Genomic DNA, 20,061 nt, shown 5'->3' with positions numbered 1-20,061 from the left:
CAAATGTGAAATAAAACCCAGCAAGGCCCAGTGTGGTCTGGCCCCGACTAGCTCTCTGATCCCTTCTCCCCCCATGCCCTTCTGGAGTGCTCCAGCTGTCCTGCTGTTCCTGGAACCCACCAAACTGTCACTATGCCAAGCAAGCTGCTGTGCGGTTTCTCCACGAGGCCTCTCCTGACCATCTCAGGCAGAATACAGCCGCCATCTGAATGCCCCCAGAGCACTCAGTCAACAATGCCAAAAGGGATGACAACACTTTATCATGGCATCCTTTGAACCTGAGTCTGTCTTCTCTCAAAAGCAGGCACAAAATATTTTCTACCATGCCAGCAATTAGGAGGCCGTCTAAAGTGTGCTGTGTAAATTAAGTTGAACTAAACTGCCCAGTCATCCCACCGTCTCCTCTCCCAATCTGCTCTGAGGGCAGCAGGGAGCAATGGAAAGAGGCTGGGCTTTTCTCATTGGGCAGCATGAGGCTTCAATCCAGGCTTTCTACCTTAATAGCTGAACCACCCTGGGCAGGTCACCTAACCTTTCTGGGCTTCAACTGCCTCATTTGCAAAATGAGGAAGGATCAGAGTCAGCGTCAAGGTTCCTGTAAGAATTAAGAGGTCGAACAGGCAAAGAAGCCAGCACAGTGCCTGGCACACAGCAGGTCTGAGAGAAATGGCAGCTAGTATTCTTATCCACGTGTTTATCATCTTTCATCTCTTTCCAGCATTACTGAATGTCCAAAGGAGATTCCAACAAAGCATGTTTTGTCCTTCCAGAGGAGAGGTTAACGCCATGAGGAAGACATCAAGACATATAGTCGGGAGGGGAGGCTGCCCTCTGGGGGTGTAAGGGGAGGTGGCAGGCTGAGGTCCTGGGAAACAAGAGGACTGACCACAGCAAGAAAACCCCCTTCTCCTCTCGAGTCGACCTCTGCCCACTGCTGGACTGACCATGACTGCAAAAGCCACGCCGAGGTCACAGCTCCTGAGTGCCAGGGTGGGTCTCGTAAAAGAGACTGGTTGCCACAGCAGAAAGGATATGCAAGCTCTTCCAAATTAGAACAGGAATTTAATTAAACCAGGAGAGGAATGAGAGATGGGGAGATGATTAAGGCCCCAGGCTATTTCCTTCCTTAGAGGCGAGGGAAAGAGGCAGGGCCGAGCTGGGGATTCGCCCCCTCTCACAATCTGCCCCTCTCCTCCCTGCCCCTCGCCCCTCTCCTCCACACCCCCTACTTCTGACTCCTGAGCATCCTTCCTCCTCCGTTTTGGAACCCCTGGGCCCCTACCCCAAAACCACCTCTGTGCAAAGCTCTCCCTCAAGGCATATGTGCCACTGACTCATTCTCCCAGCTTGTAACAAAGCCTCAAACTTTTAATTCCCCAGTTATTATCTTCTCTCGCTCTTGCTACTTCATCTCGCTTCATATTATGAATTATGTACAGTACGTCGGGTACTCAAGAAAGACCCTTTATCAAATCCATGCAAAAGAGAATTTGTAAGAGATTTTGATTAACCAAGAGTCTCTTGAAACAACAAAGGACTCCCTGGGCTGGCAGGGAGTTTGAACTTGATATTCACACATAGGGTTGCATGGGGGGGGGGGCGGGGAGGGACTCTGCTCTGTGGCGATGAGACCCCTGAAAGCTCATTGGGATTCAGTGATGACAATATGCCTTAAGGACATTCTTCCTTCCATGGCTCCCCTCTGAAGCTGCTCAAGGGCACATAGGGGAAGGGATGTGATCAAGTCACGCGGGCAGACAGGTGGGTGGGGAAGCTCCCTGCAGCCTTTGTGCAATCTGGAGGCCATGCCTTCATTTTTTATCCATAAATTGAAAATCAAGATATGTCCACAGGAGGCTGCTTCCCAAATGCCTGAGACAGAGAAAGTGCTTCAAAAGGTCCTCCTGTCAGTGGACAAGCCACAACTCACACAAGCCTTACCCATCTGGAGGGAGGGGGAAAGCCACAGTGTGCTTCTCTTGACCCCTTTCACTGAATCTCCTCTGCCCCATTGCCCATCTTTCTCTCTCCTCACCGCCCACCTCCTCACTTAATGAAAACACCCGAGATCCAGCTCAAATAACCTACTTTGCAGTTTATTTAGCTCTAAATGGAAGCCGTAAGACAAATGCAATAAATAACTTGGTACAAAAGGGAGGCACACGCCCCAACCCCCTCGCTCAGTCACACACAAGCACACAGACCGAATATGGGCAATTACTCTGCGGTAACCTTTCCCAGGCTCAACGCACAGATAGTCACAGCTGCTTCTAGGAGCGTGGGATGAGAGCCAGGCTTCGTGCTCCTGGGTAGAGTGAGACTCTAGAGGGTGGATAAGACTGCTGGCTCAACGAGGCCAAGGAATCTGAGGTCCCCAGCAGGACTGGAGCTGGAAGCCCAGTCCCTGGGGTGCACAACCTTGGTGACTTAGCTAGTCATGGGTGCCTCCCTGCTCTTCCTTCCCAGCTTGCTCAAGGGGACATGCTCCCCGAGGGGCTGGGTCACGCCTCTCCAACATAATGTGCTAAGGAGCAGGTACCTCTCGCATGGAGAGGAGAATGGGAGACCTGGGGAAAGCAAAGAGATAGAGCCCTGATTGGAAGCCCTGGGAGGGAGGCTGTGACAGAGATGTGCCAGCCTGGCAGACTACCCCAGTCCCGCCTTGGTTTGGGGGACGTGTGCTGCCAAGAACTGGAATGGGATCACGACTCACAGCAAGGGAGGCGGGATCACCTGTGCCTATGCGGGCACAGGCCCGCTGCCCTCTGGGTCCTGCCTTTCCTTCCAAATCACGAAGGGCATCCTCTCTGATTCACCGCACAGCTATAACTAGCAGCACCCCCAAAGGCAAGTGGTGGCATGCCTCAGTCACTCAGATCAGTCACTCCAGAGAAAGGACTCAGGCTCCCACACTCCCTTTCTTTCCTGCTTCATCTAGAATCTGCCGTTTTTATACAAGTGATTCAGGAAGTAGTGGCTCCGTTTTACGTCCTCAAGGAAACGGTTAGAAAAGGTATGCTATTGTAACGTTTTGTGCACAAAGGAAAGAGAAAGATTCCAACAATATTTTGAATAATAAATATTCTGTCTTCCTTCCAAGGGACCCCATTGACCAAATCTGCCAAAACCCATTTAAAGATTACATGTGAAAAATCCGCATTGCTAAGCTCAATAACAGAAATCTTCTGAACATCACTGTGCATCATCTTCAAGTATTTTAAAGATACCTGAAATTGATAAAGCATATCTGAGCACAAAAAACACTTTCATATAAACATTCTGATCTAATTCTTACAACCATAATATGAACTAAGTGCCCCAATTTAATAGAAGAGGAAAATGCGTCTCACTGAGGTCACGTGACTTGCCTAGGCAATCATGGCATTGGGGAGTGGGGCACAGGGATAAAACCTGAACTTGAACCCAGATCTTCTGAGTACAATCCAGTGTCTGACACCACCTATTCCTTATAGTATTTGTTATTCTAACCTAATTGGTTTTCTAAAATATTCATTCTTTGGCGACGAGTCATATAAGCAACTACTAATTCCCGTTAAAATTAATGTAAAAAGCTGTCAGCATAATGGAAACAAAAACTCAAGCACCAAACTGCTAACAGCAATACCGAGCATTCGCAAGTACATTATTTATATGAATATAATTATATTAATAGATTAATCTACTACATAGATAAAAGTCTGTATTACCATAGGGTTTTTTTCCTGCTTTCACAGATCAGAGAATTTTCACACAACAAATACAGAAGAATCGGGGCTTGCAACAGGGCTGTTAACTTTTTTCAATTAAAATTCAATTACAGGGAGTTCCCGTCGTGGCGCAGTGGTTAACGAATCCGACTAGGAACCATGAGGTTGCGGGTTCGGTCCCTGCCCTTGCTCAGTGGGTTAACGATCCGGCGTTGCCATGAGCTGTGGTGTAGGTTGCAGACGTGGCTCGGATCCTGCGTTGCTGTGGCTCTGGCGTAGGCCGGTGGCTCCAGCTCTGATTTGACCCCTAGCCTGGGAACCTCCATATGCCACAGGAGCGGCCCTAGAAATGGCAAAAAGACAAAAAAAAAAAAATTTCAATTACAGGTTGAACACATTCAGTTTCGTGAAAAACCATATTGCTATTATTTTCTTATTATGCCAGACTGATAAAAACTTCATCAAGGGCTCTGTCCTGGCCCATCTAGAAACACTGCTGTAGACTGATGTCGGGTCTGCCCTAACACGAAGTGTAGAAAGTCCTGAAACTTGTTACAATTTGGGGGCAGCCGTAATGTCAGCATTTCACCAATCATCTAGAGGTAATGCAAGTTCGTAAAAACTAGTATGAACTCTTAAAATGTATTCAGATGCCATTTTTGTAACAGACACAGGTAAGTTTTTCCATACAGACTTAATTTAAACAACACTATGCTTCTAAGCAAAAACACGAGCCATGAGAGCTTCTGATATGCAGAGTAAACAGATGCTAAAGAACAAGAAACAAGATGGGAGAATTTGCCTTACACACTCGTGACAGCATAACCAGATACCCTCTTTGAATAAGCAAAAAAAAGGAAAAGAAAAAAAAAACCTCACTTAGCAAAACGGAGTGTGTAAGTATACAGCTCATATAAGCAAAAAGTCATAAAAAGAGCATTCACAAAGCAAGGAATGAGGGATTCAGGGTATTTTCAAAGCACTTTCATGTGTTTTATCTTGTGTAATTGCTACAAGACTCTTGAGGTTAGAAACAGCAGGTGGTATTACCCCCATCTTACTAATGAGAAGACTAACACACATGTATTTATTCATCTAACTGACATTTACAAAGAGACACAAGTATGTTGCCTGCAATCATGGGGCTCGTGGCAAGTGGCAAGAGGGGTTCCAGCGGCTGTTCGGCCCTCCTCAGTGTATCAAACCAAAGCCGATGTTTTCAAAGGTAAAACAAATGGAGCTTGTAAAAGGTACATTCAGCAGCAGAAAGTGATCCCAGAAACAGTGTCTTCAAGTTGGGGGCTGTTCCTGGTCATGTTTCATCACAGAAAACAGGACATCCTTTCTCTCTGTTCTGCTCCCAGACCCTAACCATCCCTCAGATGGCCATCTCTGAGTCTGGGTCTCTTTAAGAGCATTTCAGAGCCAGATTCCAAGCCAGGAGGGCCAACTGTGTCAGAGAAATAAACTACTAGTTACACACAAGCCCTGTGGAAACACTCCAATAAAGTACAGTCCCCTTATGTTTCACTAGTTGGGTTTTTTGGTGCCTCTACCTGTCACAGGAGAAGGGAGCAGGCCGCTGAGCAGCAGCTCAGCGGGAAAAGCAGACTGTGGTAACCGTGGTGACAGCCGCTGTCCAGCACTAGCCGCGTCCGTCCCCAACCAAAGTCCCCTCATCAGAACACGGACCCTGAGAGCCAGGTGGTCTGCAGCCAAGCTGCCCTTGATGGGTTCACAGAGCCTCTCTGTGAAACCAGTCCATCAATGGATACTTACTGGAATGCTGAACCACCTCTGGGGAACTGTGGTTGATGCCAGGAGACGACAGGGTTTCAACAGGGAAGAGAGACAGAGGCACCTAAGCAAGAGACCACCTGTGATGGGGCATGTGGGAAAAGCACCAAATGAATGCTCCTGGCCTGGGGAAGAGGCCTCAGAGGAAAGGTCTCTTCTGCGAGTTTCCAGGGGTAGTCAGAGGAGGCTCTGGGAGGAAAAAAAATCTAATTCGAAGAACAGGGATTCAAGATTGGCAACCATGAACATGAGAGACACAAGGTGGCAAGGCAGAGAGACAGGAGGGGACCTGCCTGAAAGGAGAGATCCGGACAGTGAGTGGGCCGTGTGAGATGATGCTCTCCTCATCTCCCCTCCAGGAGTGGTGTTCCCAGAATGCTTTAAATAATTATTTGACGCCATGAGTGCCTCCCATGTGCCAGGCCCATGCCAAGGGCTTTATCTGAGTTATCTCATGGAACTCCTACTACAGCTCTACAAGGCGGTCACCATAACTATCCTCGCATGATATTTTAAGGACACTAAGGAACAGAGGTTAACTAAGTTGCTCAGGTCCCACAGGAAGTAAAGGTGGGACCAGGATTCCTAACCCATGTTAAACCACCTCTAGGAACAGAAATCATTGTTTCCAACATGATCTTCATCAGAACGTCCATGCAGAAAATGCACAGAAATGACCTAAATGCCCATCGACAGAGGAGTGGATCAAAAGAAGATGTGGTACCTATACACAATGGAATATTACTCAGCCATTAAAAGGAACAAAATACCGGTATTTGCAGCAACATGGATGGACCTAGAAATTATCATGCTAAGTGAAGTCAGCCATACAAGGAGACACCAACATCAAATGCTTTCACTGACACGTGGAATCTGAAAACAGGACAGAATGAACTTCTTTGCAGAACAGATACTGACTCACAGACTTTGAAAAACTTATGGTTTCCAAAGGAGACAGTTTGGGGGTTGGGGGGATGTGCTGAGGTTGTGGGAGGGAAATCCTATAAAACTGGATGGTGATGATCATTGTACAACTACGGATGTAATAAATTCATTGAGTAATAAAAAATAAAAACTAAAATTAAAAAAATGCACAGAGAGGAATGCCTTTGGCATAAGCGTATTTTTGCTATTTCATACACATATGTATTTATAATACGAAACACGTATGTAAGATAGCATCAGTCACTCAAAACATGTGTTGGTTTGGGGGAGGATAAGGACTGAAGCCAGGGTTAGAGATGACTGTGGCAGTCTCAAATCCGCTTTGGCAACCAGTTTCTTTCTGTATTTTGTTTTAGTTTCACAGTAGTGAGAAAATCCTGAATCATACAGAAAGGGAAGAGTGTGCTCACTTATATCACTTTCTGCGAGCAAACAAGCTCAGGCCTGAATTTTTTAAAAAGACGAACACAGAACTACAAGCCTTCTAATCAATAGCGCATTGACACAAAGTGCAAATGAATATGGAAATGGCAAAGGGAGCTTTACTCTAATGTCTGCACAGAAAGGAATTAAGCCACGGTGACCTCAGGGTAGCTCTCCTAGTCTGAAATTTTGATCTAGAAGACACTGATGATGTGTGACACTTTAAATTAGTTTAAAAAAAAAAAAAAAAAAAAAACTTCCACTTCCTCAATTCTAAGATATACCTTTCTTCATAGGTGAAGGTTCCAGAACTCAGACTATATGACTATGTAACATATGGAATGTAGTAGGCTTTTTTTTTCCCTTGAAATGTTGTTATTAAGTTTTTAGTAGATCTTATAATTGATGGCAAATATCTTGGATTCACGGGAGTATGGTAGCTAAAAGATGTATTTTAACTATCAACAAAAAGAAAAGACAACCTACGGGATGGGAGAAAATATTTGCAAATGATATGACTGACAAGGGATTAATTTCCAAAATGTACCAACAGCTGATACAGCTCAATAGCAACAAACCAACCAACCCAATTAAAAAATGGGCAAAAGACCTAAATAGACATTTCCCCCAAGTAGACATACACATGGCCAACAGGCACACGCAAAGATGCTCCATATCGCTAATTATGAGAGAACTGCAACTCAAAACTACAATGATTTGACCACATACTGGTCAGAATGGCCATTATAAAAAAGTCTACAATAATAAATGCCAGAGAGGGTGTGGAGAAGAAGGGAATTCTCTTACACTCTTGGTAGAAACGTAAACTGGTACAGCCATTATGGAGAACAGTAGGAAGGTTCCTCAAAAAACTAAAAATAGAGTTAACATATAATCCAGCAATCTCTCTCCTGGGCATCCACCTACAAAGAAAAAGACTCTAATTTGAAAAGATACATGCGCCTCAATGTTCAGAGCAGCACTATTCACAACAGCCAAGACATGGAAACAACCCAAAGACCCATCAACAGATGACTGGATAAAGAATACGTGGTGTGTCCATGTGTATATATGTATGTGTGTGTATATACATACGTATATGTATATACACACACATATATAATTTTGTGTATGTATATAATTTTTCAGATTCTTTCCATTATCGGTTATTATAAGACATTAATAATGCTGTAAGATATTGATATTCATATCTTACATAAGATATTATAAGACATTGTGCTATACAGTAGGTCCTTGTTGTTTATTTGTTTTACATGTGGTAGTGTGTACCTGCTAATCCCAAGTGCCTGATTTATCTCTCCTCTTCCCTTTCACCTTTGGTGATCATAAATTCGTTTTGTATGTCTCTGATCTATTTCTGTTATGTAAATTTGTTCATTTGTATCTTTTTTTGAGATTCCACATACAAATGCTATCATGGTATTTGTCTTTAGGTCTATTCATGTTGCTGTAACTGACAGGACTGCATTCTTTTTATGGATAATATTCACATATATGTGGTATATACGTGTGTGTATACACACACACACACACGCACACACACACATATAAATGAATCCTATTTCTATATATCTGAAACACTGTAAATCAACTAGACTTCCATTTTTATAAGTTTAAAAAAAAAAAAAGCATTTAAAAAAAAAAATTTGAGACCATTTTGCAAGAGCCCCTGAAGCCCAGCTCCAAATCTCCCCTGACAAGTCCCTGATTCGGGGTGAAGGGCGGTGCCCAGGGGTGGAGCAGGAAGAGGAGACCCAGCAGGCAGGGGAGGGAGGCAGCCAGAAATGTACCCTCCAGAGGATGGACAGGCCAGCGGGTTGATCCTCTTCCTGAGAGCCAGTGTGTGTCAGTCACCTTCTATTAGACACATACGGATTAAAGCGTGACCTCGTGCAGATCCACACAGTCGGGGAGACAGGGCGACGGCTGCCTTTCAGGACGCTCTCGCTCTGCAGCTCCCCTCACCCTCCCCGGGCCCAGTCACTACGTGGAACCGTGGCTCTCAAACAAACGTCACTGGTCACCGCGGCCTCCCAATCACCAGGGAGCCGGTTAAAAATACAGATTCCATCCTCCTGTCTCTGCAGCTGCTGGTGCATTACCTCCAGGCAGAGCCCAGGAACCTGCACTTGTATGAACTGCCCCCAGGTGATGCGAAGAAGGACCCCACTCTGAGGGCACTGAGGGAAAGGACTCAAGAAATAGTTGCCTAGTGAATGATCAACTGAGAGGAACATGACAGAGACCTTGTGGCTTGTCCAGGGTGTCAGACACTGGCCCTGTGTCATCCCTGTCAGGCTGGGATCCCAGAGGGATTTGGCCTTGAGAGTGGTCCAGCAGAAAGTACCTGAAACAGCCATGGAATCGCCAACGTGCCACCCTGAGTTCATTTCCGCCCCTGATTCCTAAGGCCTGGTGTCGCCTCAGAACAGAGGGATCACAGTCGAAGGTTGCCTGACGCACCAGGCACTTGAGGCCTTGGCCACGGATCAGAAATGAAACTGTGTATTAGAGTGGGCGACAAGAAAGGCCAAGAGCCCTGAGCCAGCCTAATGGCTCCGCACAGACAAAAGATCTGGAGCCTGGCCTGGTGTGGGGTTGAAATTCAGGCACCTGATCAGGAGGCGAACTTGGCGTATTTGGAACCAACGCCAAACATTAGGGCATCCCTGGCTTGACAAATTATTCAGAAATCCAAATGGACAGGAAAGAAGAGGAATATAGTCAGGGGTGAGAAGCAGCTATGGATGAGAATACATGCACGAGACAGGAAAAAAAAAAAAAAAAAAAACCACGGACTTCCCAGGATGGAGCCAGGGAGTGGCAGCTGGAGACCCCGGGCTCCAGCGCCATGGAGAGGGTGCGGGAGGAAGGCACTGCAGGGCGGAGAGGACAAGTGATTCACGTGAAAAACAGGCTGCCAACGGCAGCGGCAGAAGCTACAACCGTAAATGCATTTTTTTTGAAAAGAGACACTCTGAGGGAGAAAACAAGATGACAGAATAAAGGCTAGTGAGGAAGGGGGGCGGGCCGCTAGGTTTCAGGCCTCAAATGTTCCCAAGTCAATGCTCTGAATTGGGCTGAAGCAGAGCCAGGCGCCCAGGAGGGATGTCTGGGTGGGCACAGGAGGTATGTCACACCTCCCAGTCACAGGCTCCTCGTGGGCACACGCAGCCCTCACCCACTCACTCACTCTGCCTCTCCTGGGGGCAGTTCGAGCACGAAATTAGAACTCGGCACATTTGCTTTCAATACTTCCTTCTACTGCCTGTCTGCAATGACAAAGGTTGCTCAACTCACTCCATGAATGACACTCGGCCGGCAGGTTCCAGAGCAACTTTGGCAAAAGGGCCGATAATCCCTTTCCTCGCCTTTCACAGTCCCCCCCCACCTCCCTCCTCCCCACGCAGCTCCATTTCCATTGCTCTGCCCAGGGCACTCACTTGACCCTCATTTTATTATTCTCACCTGGAAAAACCAGGCTGGGAAATGCCAATACTCCATCCACTCTTGCCTGGACCTCAGTGGCCGAACGTGACCAGAGGAGAACACAGAACGTTCACTGGTCTCACGTTCACCTCAGCACCACGAACCCCAAGTGGGTCCCAAATGCTTCCCAGAAAAGGGATTCCCCACTCTACTCACTCCCTCACTCTCCCACAAAACTATTCATACCTTCTCTCAAACCTCCAACATTTATCTCCTGCCACCTGCTGCTGATGGTCTGACTTTCCGTGAGAAAAGAGAGGGGCATTTCCACTAGCTTCCATCACCACCGGCCCACATCCCTGCCCCTGCAGCCTTCCCTCCTAGGACTATGGCTGAACCATGATGCTGGGCTCAAGCCCTGCCCTCCACCTGTCAACGGGCTAGAAGCCCATCCCCTCTCACTGGCTTTAGAGGGCTGCCCCACCAACCATCCTCCCTCTCCATCAGCAAACATCCTTCTCTTGAATGGTTCATTCTCATCAGGATAGTCCAACAAAAATAATCTCAACAGAGGATATTTCTTTCACCTGCCCCATAGTCTCTGCTTCCCTTTCAACGAAACTCATCGCAATGGTCTGTACAGATTTCTAACCCTGGCTCAAACCTGCTCCAACCAGGCTTTCATCCTTCCCACTCCCCTCTCCTGGCCTCTGATGATTAATTCTTAGCCCTTATCTTACTTGACCCATCCAAAGGCAGCGTTTGACTCAGCCCATTGCCTCTCCTTCCTCCTCCCTGAAGCTCTTTCCCTTCCCTTGGCCTCCAGGATGCCACGCCCCTTACAGCTCCTTCTCAGGCTCCTTGCTGAGAAGGCCTTCACTCCCCAACATCTTCACACTGGAATTCAGTTCTCAAACCTCTTCTCTATCGTGCGGTGTATGCCCTTTGTTGGTGGTTTATCCACTCTTAGGGCTTTAAGTATCATCTATACACTGAAAACCCCCTAATTTATATCTCTAGCCTAGATATATCTTAAATATATAAATATAAATGTATGACATATAAGTAATATAATTTAAGATATAAATTATATCTTCTACCCTAAACTCGGTTATCCAACTCTCCTTACACCACTAGATCAAATAAGCATCACGAGTTCTTCATTCATGTCCAAACTCAATTCTTTATCTTCTTCCCAATCTACTTCACCTCTCAGCCCTCACGGGAAAGGAGCGGACCAACTTCCAGGATCCACTGATCAACCCCTCTGTGTACTGCGTAAGTCAGAGGTGAGCAAGGCTGATATCAGAGTGCAGGTGCCATCTGTATGACAGGGTCCAGGATTCCTGCAAGGACACAGGCACAGAATCGTACAGACACGGAGGTGGGGGGAAAGTCAGCCTATTCTGGAGCATGACTGATCCTGGTTTCAGGAGTCTACAAATACCACCCACTGCATACTTGATCCTAGGTCGGCTGGTACACTTTAGGGCTCTGCCACCATAAGACGATGGTAGATTCTTGGGCCCTGGTTGTCAAGTGAGTTTTGGGGTATGTTCTGTCTCCTGGGCATGTGGAGGAGGTGGTAAGGAAGACTGGAGCCGAGATAAGAAGACACATTTCCTCGCTGCATGGAACTCGGCCCCAAACGTGTTCTCTATAGGCACCATAACATCAGAGAAACTTCAGGAAGCTGGAGGTGGCGGTTTTCTACCAACCCTTGGATATGGTGTTATTCACATGCTTATGCCTAATACACAGACACAAAATGCCAACGAGGCAAAAAGCGAATCGCTATTAACCACCTACCAACCACTCTTAGCTATGTGACGCAGGGAGGAGGCAACTTAAAAGATAGCCACAGGCACTGTTACCAACCAAAGGACTGCTCAGAGAGAGGAAGACTCTCAGAAAGCATCCAGACCACCAGTCGCCCTTTTGTGCCAAAAGCCAGGAAAGAGTATGATAAGCTCTCCCAGCACAGTGGCACAGCCCCCAGGCAGTCGTAACAGATCCAGCTGGCGTGCCCGCAAGGCCAGAGCAACAGCGCGCCTCCAAGACGTGTCCACATCTGCCTGAGCGATCGACACCAAGTGAGGGGTGAAACAGCTTAGGGAAGAATACAGATGTAAAATACAAGCATAGATCTGAAGTACCCGCCTCGAAGAGGACAGATGTGAGTAACTGCACATGGCAACGGGGCACTGCTGCAATCTGGATACTGGTCTGGATACCAGACAACCTGTTCTGGCAGGTTAACCCAAAACCAGAACGACAGCAGAGAAACAAGATTCAGACCAGAACCAGGGGAAAGCCAACCTCAGAGCCACATCTAGCCCAGGGGAAGAGGCTAGAAGCGAGGACTGGAGCCAAAGTAACATCTGTAGAGTGAACAGCACTGAGCCAAGGGACAAGAGGCTGTACTGGAGAAGGAATACCCAGCCAGATTAGGAGAAATACAACGAATTAAACTAGTCCGAAGTTCTTGTGGTGGCTCAGTGGGTTAAGAACCCGACTAGTATCCATGAGGATGGGGGTTGGATCCCTGGCCTCCTTCAATGGCTGAAGGATCCAGGGTTGCTGTGGCTGTGATGGAGGCCAGCAGCGGCAGCTCCCATTCGACCCCTAAACCAGGAACTTTCCTATGTCACAGATGTGGCTGTAAAAACACAAGCCAAACAAACCAACCAAAAAACTAGTAAGAAGAGGGGAGAGTCTGCAAGTGGCGAAGACCTTTGGAGAGACAGTCAAAACAGGAAGCAGCAGCCAGCAGAACTGTAGACTGCTTTGCATCTTTCCACCACCAGAGGGAGGGAAGCCAAGAACACAGTTGGAGGGTGACCAAGCCGAGTTGAAATGTTGGGAGAGAGGAAAGTGAGCACATAGGACTGACTCCAGGTTGCCCTGACAATGGGAACTCTCCCCCCCTCCCTTACAATCATGCATGAAAAGGAGAAAAGCTACATGTAAATCAAGGTAACGGTAACCCATGGCAGAGCCACCCATGTCCCAGGAGGCATCAAGGAAGGCTTGTGCCGCAGAAAAGGGATACGGACACCAGGGACCCATTCCAGCTCAAAAGAAAAAGGCTGCATGGGGTCCACACGTTTGATAGCTTCTGTGTACAGTGTAAACCCAAAGGTTCTCCAAATGGTTTGGGCATAACTGGCGCCAATAAATCTTACGAACTTGTGACCATTGACGAGAAGAAGCACTGGACTGGGAAAGAGGGACTCCCTTTTCATTGTGGCTTTTGTGAGGAGATAGGGCATCTGGGGGAACTGGGCCTTCCCAGCACGAATGGATGAAAGAGAAATCAACACAGTTATAGTTGCATCTTATTAGCAGTGGAGGTAGGAAAGGCCCAGTGGGTAATTTCTCTCTATGCGGAAACATACATATATACACACATGTATTTAGAGTACTAAGGTGACTTGTTGTTTATAGTGAATTCAGTGGGGGGCAACTAGTTCTAACATATATGGAAAATTCTGTCATATATGTGACACGCTCACAGGTGCCATGACAGTTCCAAGGCTGCCCCACAAGACCAAAAAGTGGGCAGCGGCCCAATTCCTGGAAACCCCCACCATTCCTTGAAATAGTTGGAATAATCCTTCCACCCATTCGTCTATGAAACTGCCCAGCCCATAAAAACTCACCACCCCATATTCAGGGCCTCTGACTTCTCACCTTCTGAGATGGCCCACACTCCGTCTGTGGAGTGTGTTTCTCCCAGGGCCACTCTCTCTTGTCTTGCGCGATGGCCCACCCTTTATCCATCTCTCAAAAAATCTACGTCTTTCCTATCAGGTTGCCTCTCACTAAACTGCTTTTGTGCTGAGACATCAAGAACCTGAACTTCAGTAAGTCCTGGGACTAGGTGTGTGGTTTTAATTTAAAAAAAAAAAAAAAAAAAAAAAAAAAAGAGCGTTCAAATCCCAATCTGGACTTTGGCTGGGTTTGAGTCTTGGCCCTGTGGTTTCAAGTTCCAATCTGAGGTGTCCGGTTTCTCCATGTCACCAAATCAAAGCTTCGTTACAATGTCAGCCTCGCCTACAAATGGGATTTTAAAGCAGTCAATCAGGAATCACGGTCAGCCCTAGTGAGGCCATTGGCTTGATTAAAGCCTGCCATCCCCAAAAAGAGAGTGAGCTTGCCACAACAGAACCACTATTTACTAACTGCCTGGCGCCGAATCCTCTGTCTATTAAAGTCTTCGATTTTGTACAGCTTCTCAGCACGCCTTTCCAGCTGCTGGATGGGATGCTGCTTGCTTGGTGAATGGTTTAATAAAGTCAATAACATCTTAAAGATTCACTCCGTTGAGGGAGTTCCCATTGTGAACTGTGGAGAAACGAACCCAACTCGTATCCATGAGGATGCAGGTTCGATCCCTGGCCCTGCTCAGTGGGTTAAGGATCTGGCATTGCCATGAGCCACACTGTAGGTGGCAGATGTGGCTCGGATCTGGCATTGCTATGGCTGTGGCTGAGGCTGGCAGCTGCAGCTCTGATTAGACCCCTAGCCTGGGAACTTCAATAAACCACAAGCGTGGCCCTAAAAAGACAAAAAATAATGAAATGAAATAAAATATAATTCACTCAGCTGAATTTTGATTTTTTAACAAAACTTGTCTGATGTGACTCCATCATATATTGCTAGCCTCTATACCCACCAGTATGAAGAGTCCATGGCTCTGAACCTTCTTCCGGTGGCAGACAACCCTAACTCCAGCTCCTATAAGAGAGCTCTACCTGGGCCATGCTTCCTTCACACCCCAGTTCCCTGCTCAGCTGAGGCCCAGACCCTGCAAGAGCCCTCTCTTCTGAGGGAACCAGACTGTGTCCTTATTCCACTGGCTGAAAATCAAGTGTCTTTTCCATCCAACTTCTCCTGAATCGAGGGGTAGCTTTCTGCCTACGACCATCACCTCTGCCTGTGGACTCCTGGCTCCATGCCCTGCCCATGGCTCCAACGCTTTGAAAGTGATATAATTCAAAGTAGACATGAGTTCGTTCTGCCCCAGGAATAGTCAGTCACTTTTTGGAAACCAGCCCTATAGCTCAATGAGTTCCCTCGAGCCTGGATCCAGCCACAGGAGTAGCAGAAGGACTTCAGTGAAGTTCAATGACTGATGGACTGCAAATCAGAGGTACTATGAGTCTGCGGCCCTGGGAGCCTGAGCAATGAAAGGTTTCAGAGCATCTGCAGCTGGACTTCTTCTCCCTTCTTCCTCGGTAGAGTGCACTGACAAAGGAGAGCAAGTTCACTGCCTCTATGTGACCTCCCTCTGTACCTATGCTCGATATATAAGTGGAGAGAGACTGGGATTTGAAAAAAGCAACAGAGAGCAGGGATCATGGCATTTTTTTTTTCCTCCTCTGTTACCATAGTGCCTAGCACAGCGCTTGATACATCACAGATGCTCACTAATGTAGGCCAAATGAATGAATGGATGGAAAAATGAACAAAGGAATGAATGCAAGGGATGAGGGATTCCTTCTTATCTTAGTACCTTCCAAGCCTTGGCTCCAGAGGACCAACGGATCTCGCCTGTATCTTCAAAATGCAACACTTCTCCTTTCAGGCTTTCAATGTACTTATCACATCACTTAGGTGAGTCTTTGGCATCCTTCCCAAGGTCCTACAGATGACACCAGCCACTGTGGGGCTGGGACTGCAAGTTCCAGAGGTGCCTGGCTAACTGAGTGACATGGCCTCAAGACAACCTTCACATCTCAAACGAGGAGTCACTGGGGCCTCCCTTCCCTCCCTCCTGCCACCTCCACAACTGGTGGGAACCCCAGAGGGTCACACAGAACCCTTGGGCTTGTTGAGCATACGCTGGTCCTCGGGACTTCTTCATTGCCCTGCAGAGTTTCAGCATAACAGCCTGGAGCTCTTCTGTACAAAGCTCCACCTGCCTTGCTCTGCCGGCATGGCAATGGGTCCAGGTTAGGGATGGACATTTACTAGGCACCGACTTGCATGGGCTCTTATGCAAATTCTGGCTCTTCGGCTATGATAATCTGATTGAGTCTCTCCTGAGTCAGCAGCTCCCTTCTCTCCCATATAGATTATGTCCACATGTCCTTCTAAAGGAGGCTTTCTGTAAGCCACCCTGTGTCCCCCACACTATGTTTATACAGACGGAGTCGGGTTAAAAGGAACTGAAGGTCACCTTGAGGTAAATGAGGCAGTGCAAGTAAGTGGGAGGACTCTTCCACAGGCATCAGCCTTGGGGTGGGCTGCCTGGCTCCATACGAGGGTGCAGATCTCAGGCAGCACCTGTTTAACTGAAGACAACCTGCTCAAACCGCTTCGTCCACCTAGGTCCCTTATGCATCAAACGACACACCTCCCCGACCTCTTTCCTCTTAGCACTTAGACTCGGCACCACGCCTTTCATAACTTGTCAAGATCAGACTCTGAGAGGTGGAAGGCCCTTCAGTAGTCACCCTAACTAGTGCGCCCATGCAGGGATCCCCTAATGTCACCGACAGACAGTTAGACAGGCTTGCCTTGTTCACTCCCTCAGAAGCTTTCCAACATGACTGGTCATATGAATCACACTATTCGAAACCACATGAAATCAAAATCAAAGAAAAGGCCTGTGAATCAGGATGCTGAACCAGCATCCCTAGTGAGTCTTACAAGTAAGCATGTTTCTTATGTGCATGTAATCCAGGGGTTCCTGAGGGTGGCTACATATGAAATTCAGCTCAGAGGCTTTAAAAATAAAATTAACGGCAAGCCTTTACCCGTAGCTATCCCTCCAGGATTGGTCTGGAGTACAGCCCAGGCGGTGTCCATTTCTAAAGCTCCCAGCTGATTCTAACGTTTGGCCACGGTTGAGAACTACTGAAATACCTTTCCAGGCCAATGGCAAACTCTTTGAAGACAGCAACCAAGAAATCTCTGCATCTTGCTACCCCTCACTGAATCCCACCACCATGTCGACCCAGCAGCAGGACATACTCTCTGACTGCTGAGTTGATCTGATTTAGCTAGCGTTGTTCACCCATCAAACATGACATGCAATTTCCTAACTATATTAAGATGCTGTATACTTAGCAAGAGGCCAAAAAACAGAGGCACATGAACTGCTCACCCTTACTACGGTCAAGTCCACACACCACACATAGCCCTCCCTCCCTGCAGACGAGCCAGCCCCAACAATGCCAGACGCCCCGTGCCAGGAGCCCCCGCTCCTGCTCCCGCCGCTGGCCGGCTCTACTCACATTGTACAGCACGGTGGTCCACCCTTCCATGGTGATGCACTGGAAGACAGTCAGCACAGCAAAAAGGATGTTATCGAACTGGGTGATCCCGTCGTTGGGGCCGATCCAGTCCCGGCATTCATAACCAGCCGGGCAGCCCTGCACGCCACATGGGTGAGGGGGGTCAAATCCTTCTAGAATACCTGCAGACATATTCGGAGGGTGAGGGATAAACCACGCAAGGGTTATGAGCCGGAAATGACCGCAGGAGGCTACAAACACACAACTCTGTTTAGACCTACAGAAAGGTCTGTCCTTTCGTTGGCTCTGGCTGCTACCCCTCTGGCCTCTCTCTACGCCTCAACCTCACATGCAGTGCGTTCGACTCAGGGTACCCCAATCGCCTCTGAAAATGCAGCCTCTTCCACAAGCACCCAACCCCACGGGGTCCATTTTCCACCTTCTCCTGAGAACCGCAGCAATTTCCAGGACTGAACCACACAGAAAGGTCTGAGCTGAGGCAGAGTCTTGCAGATTTGATAACTGCAGACTCCAGCACAGACCCTGAGTTCTTTCTGGGTTTCTTGGGAGCAATTATAAGCCACAGTCCCTTCCGTGGGTCTTAACTCCTTGTTTTTAGGACATAAATCCCTGATCTTGAATAGGACGAAAACCAAAAATAAAAATCCAAGTTGGAAGGTATCTTCTGAAGATTCTTTTTACAAAAACTGCACCTAGCGGGGCTCCTTCAACCTCCCCTGACCCTTTCTGCCTAGGGCAGTCCACTCAACTTGAAAAGAACAAATGAGACACAAAGAGACAAAATGAGGGGTGTGAGTTCCCCACAAATCTCCCAAGCATCCCTCGAGCCAAGCTCAGAGTCCCGGGGGTCTTTCACACCATGTGTGCGTCACAGCCAAGAGGGGGAGGGTCATGAGCTGGAGCAAGGAGGGAAAACATCTCCAAGATCTGGAGGACCCCAGCTCTGACTCTCGACCCCTGGGTCTCACTGGCTGGAGGCCAAAGAGGCCACTGTGCAAAGGGTAGTCCTTCGGGCAAATGGTTTTTTCTTTTTTTTTTTTTTTTTTTTTTTGGTCTTTTTGCCACTTCTTGGGCCGCTCCTGTGGAGGTTCCCAGGCTAAGGGTCCAATAGGAGCTGTAGCCACTGGCCTACACCAGAGCCACAGCAACGCAGGATCCAAGCCACGTCTGCAACCTACACCGCAGCTCATGTCAACGCTGGATCCTTAACCCACTGAGCAAGGCCAGGGATTGAACCCGCCACCTCATGGTTCCTAGTCAGATTCATTAACCACTGAGCCACGATGGGAACTCCATCAGGCAGATGGTTTCTAACATGCATTCTCACAGCCTTCCACCAAGGGATGGGGCAGTGGAGAGCTTCTCGCTGAAATCCTCCCACTAGAAACCTAAGAGGTGACTTGCCTCGCCAGAGTGGCACCCAAAGCAGATCTTAGTCTAGGCTGGAAGACAAGGACATGGCGGATTCTGATTGCAGGGTTGGAAGAGGACATACTCTTCTAACTAGCCTCTGAATGCCCTGAACCGATCCCAGGGACTGGAGAAGAGAGGAAAAGAAGCAGCAGAAGCCAGGAGATAGTGACCCTACCTGAATGGTTCGTGAAGCACGCTCGGTGCAGCTTCCCACTGTAGAATTCCAAGCCGATGATAGCGAACATCAGGATGGCAAAGAAGAGCAGGAGGCCGATCTGCAGGAGAGGCACCATGGCCTTCATGATGGACTTCAGCACGATCTGCAGGCCTGGAAGGCAGGGAGAGAATGGGAAGCGGAGCCCTCGCTCACTCAGCACCGCCTGACACCGTAGGCTCGGCTCACCCTCTCCTAGGAGAACAGGGGCAAGTCTTCAGGGGACACAAACCCCAGGTTCTGAGATGATTCAGCAATTCTCAACGGGATAAGAAGGACGAGTCCAGCCAAAGGCTGCCATCATCCCTTCCCCCAGGGATCGGCTTCCTTGCCTTGCCCATCCCCTGATCATCTGCACGCCCAGTACCCGTCCCTTCTTTATTTCACCCACGTTGTCTTCTGAATTCCTCTTGTAGATGAAACGTATTACCCTGTGCTTCTTTTCTAGAGGGAATGAGGCCCAGACCTGCTAGGCTGTAAGTCTGGAAGAACAAGGCCAAAGGTCCTCTTCCCCAAGACTCTCTCAGGGCCAGCTCTCCCATCCACTGGTGGGGAAGCACCATCAGTACAACCTCTGTACATAAAATACCATATCCTGGGAGTTCCCGTTGTGATGCCGCAGAAAGGAACCCGACTAGCATCCGTGAGGGTGTGGGGTCAATCCCTGGCCTTACTCAGTGGGTCAGGGATCCAGCACTGCCATGAGCTGTGGTGTAGGTCACAGATGTGGCTCGGATCCCAAGTTGCTGTGGCTGTGGTGTAGGCTGTCAGCTGTAGCTCCAATTTGACCCCTGGCCTAGGAACTTCCATATGTTGTGGGTGTGGCCCTAAAGAGGAAAAAAAAAAA

General features: G+C 48.0%; 1 protein-coding gene across 1 annotated transcript in view; it reads right to left on the bottom strand.

Moving 5' to 3' along the window:
• The window catches only part of CACNA1E (calcium voltage-gated channel subunit alpha1 E), a 312,718-nt gene that overhangs the window by 197,026 nt on the left and 95,631 nt on the right, over positions 1-20,061 (bottom strand). Inside the window, exons 5-6 of the mRNA XM_047754407.1 lie at positions 19,176-19,328; positions 17,567-17,748 (exon numbers count right to left, since the gene is read on the bottom strand). Of these exons, the coding sequence (XP_047610363.1) occupies positions 17,567-17,748; positions 19,176-19,328 (335 nt within the window). The remainder of the gene's footprint in view (positions 1-17,566; positions 17,749-19,175; positions 19,329-20,061) is intronic.

This window comes from Phacochoerus africanus, chromosome 11 (genome assembly GCF_016906955.1).
Source record: "Phacochoerus africanus isolate WHEZ1 chromosome 11, ROS_Pafr_v1, whole genome shotgun sequence".
NCBI classification, from domain to species: Eukaryota; Metazoa; Chordata; class Mammalia; order Artiodactyla; family Suidae; genus Phacochoerus; species Phacochoerus africanus.
This window is presented reverse-complemented; position numbering and strand designations above follow the sequence as displayed.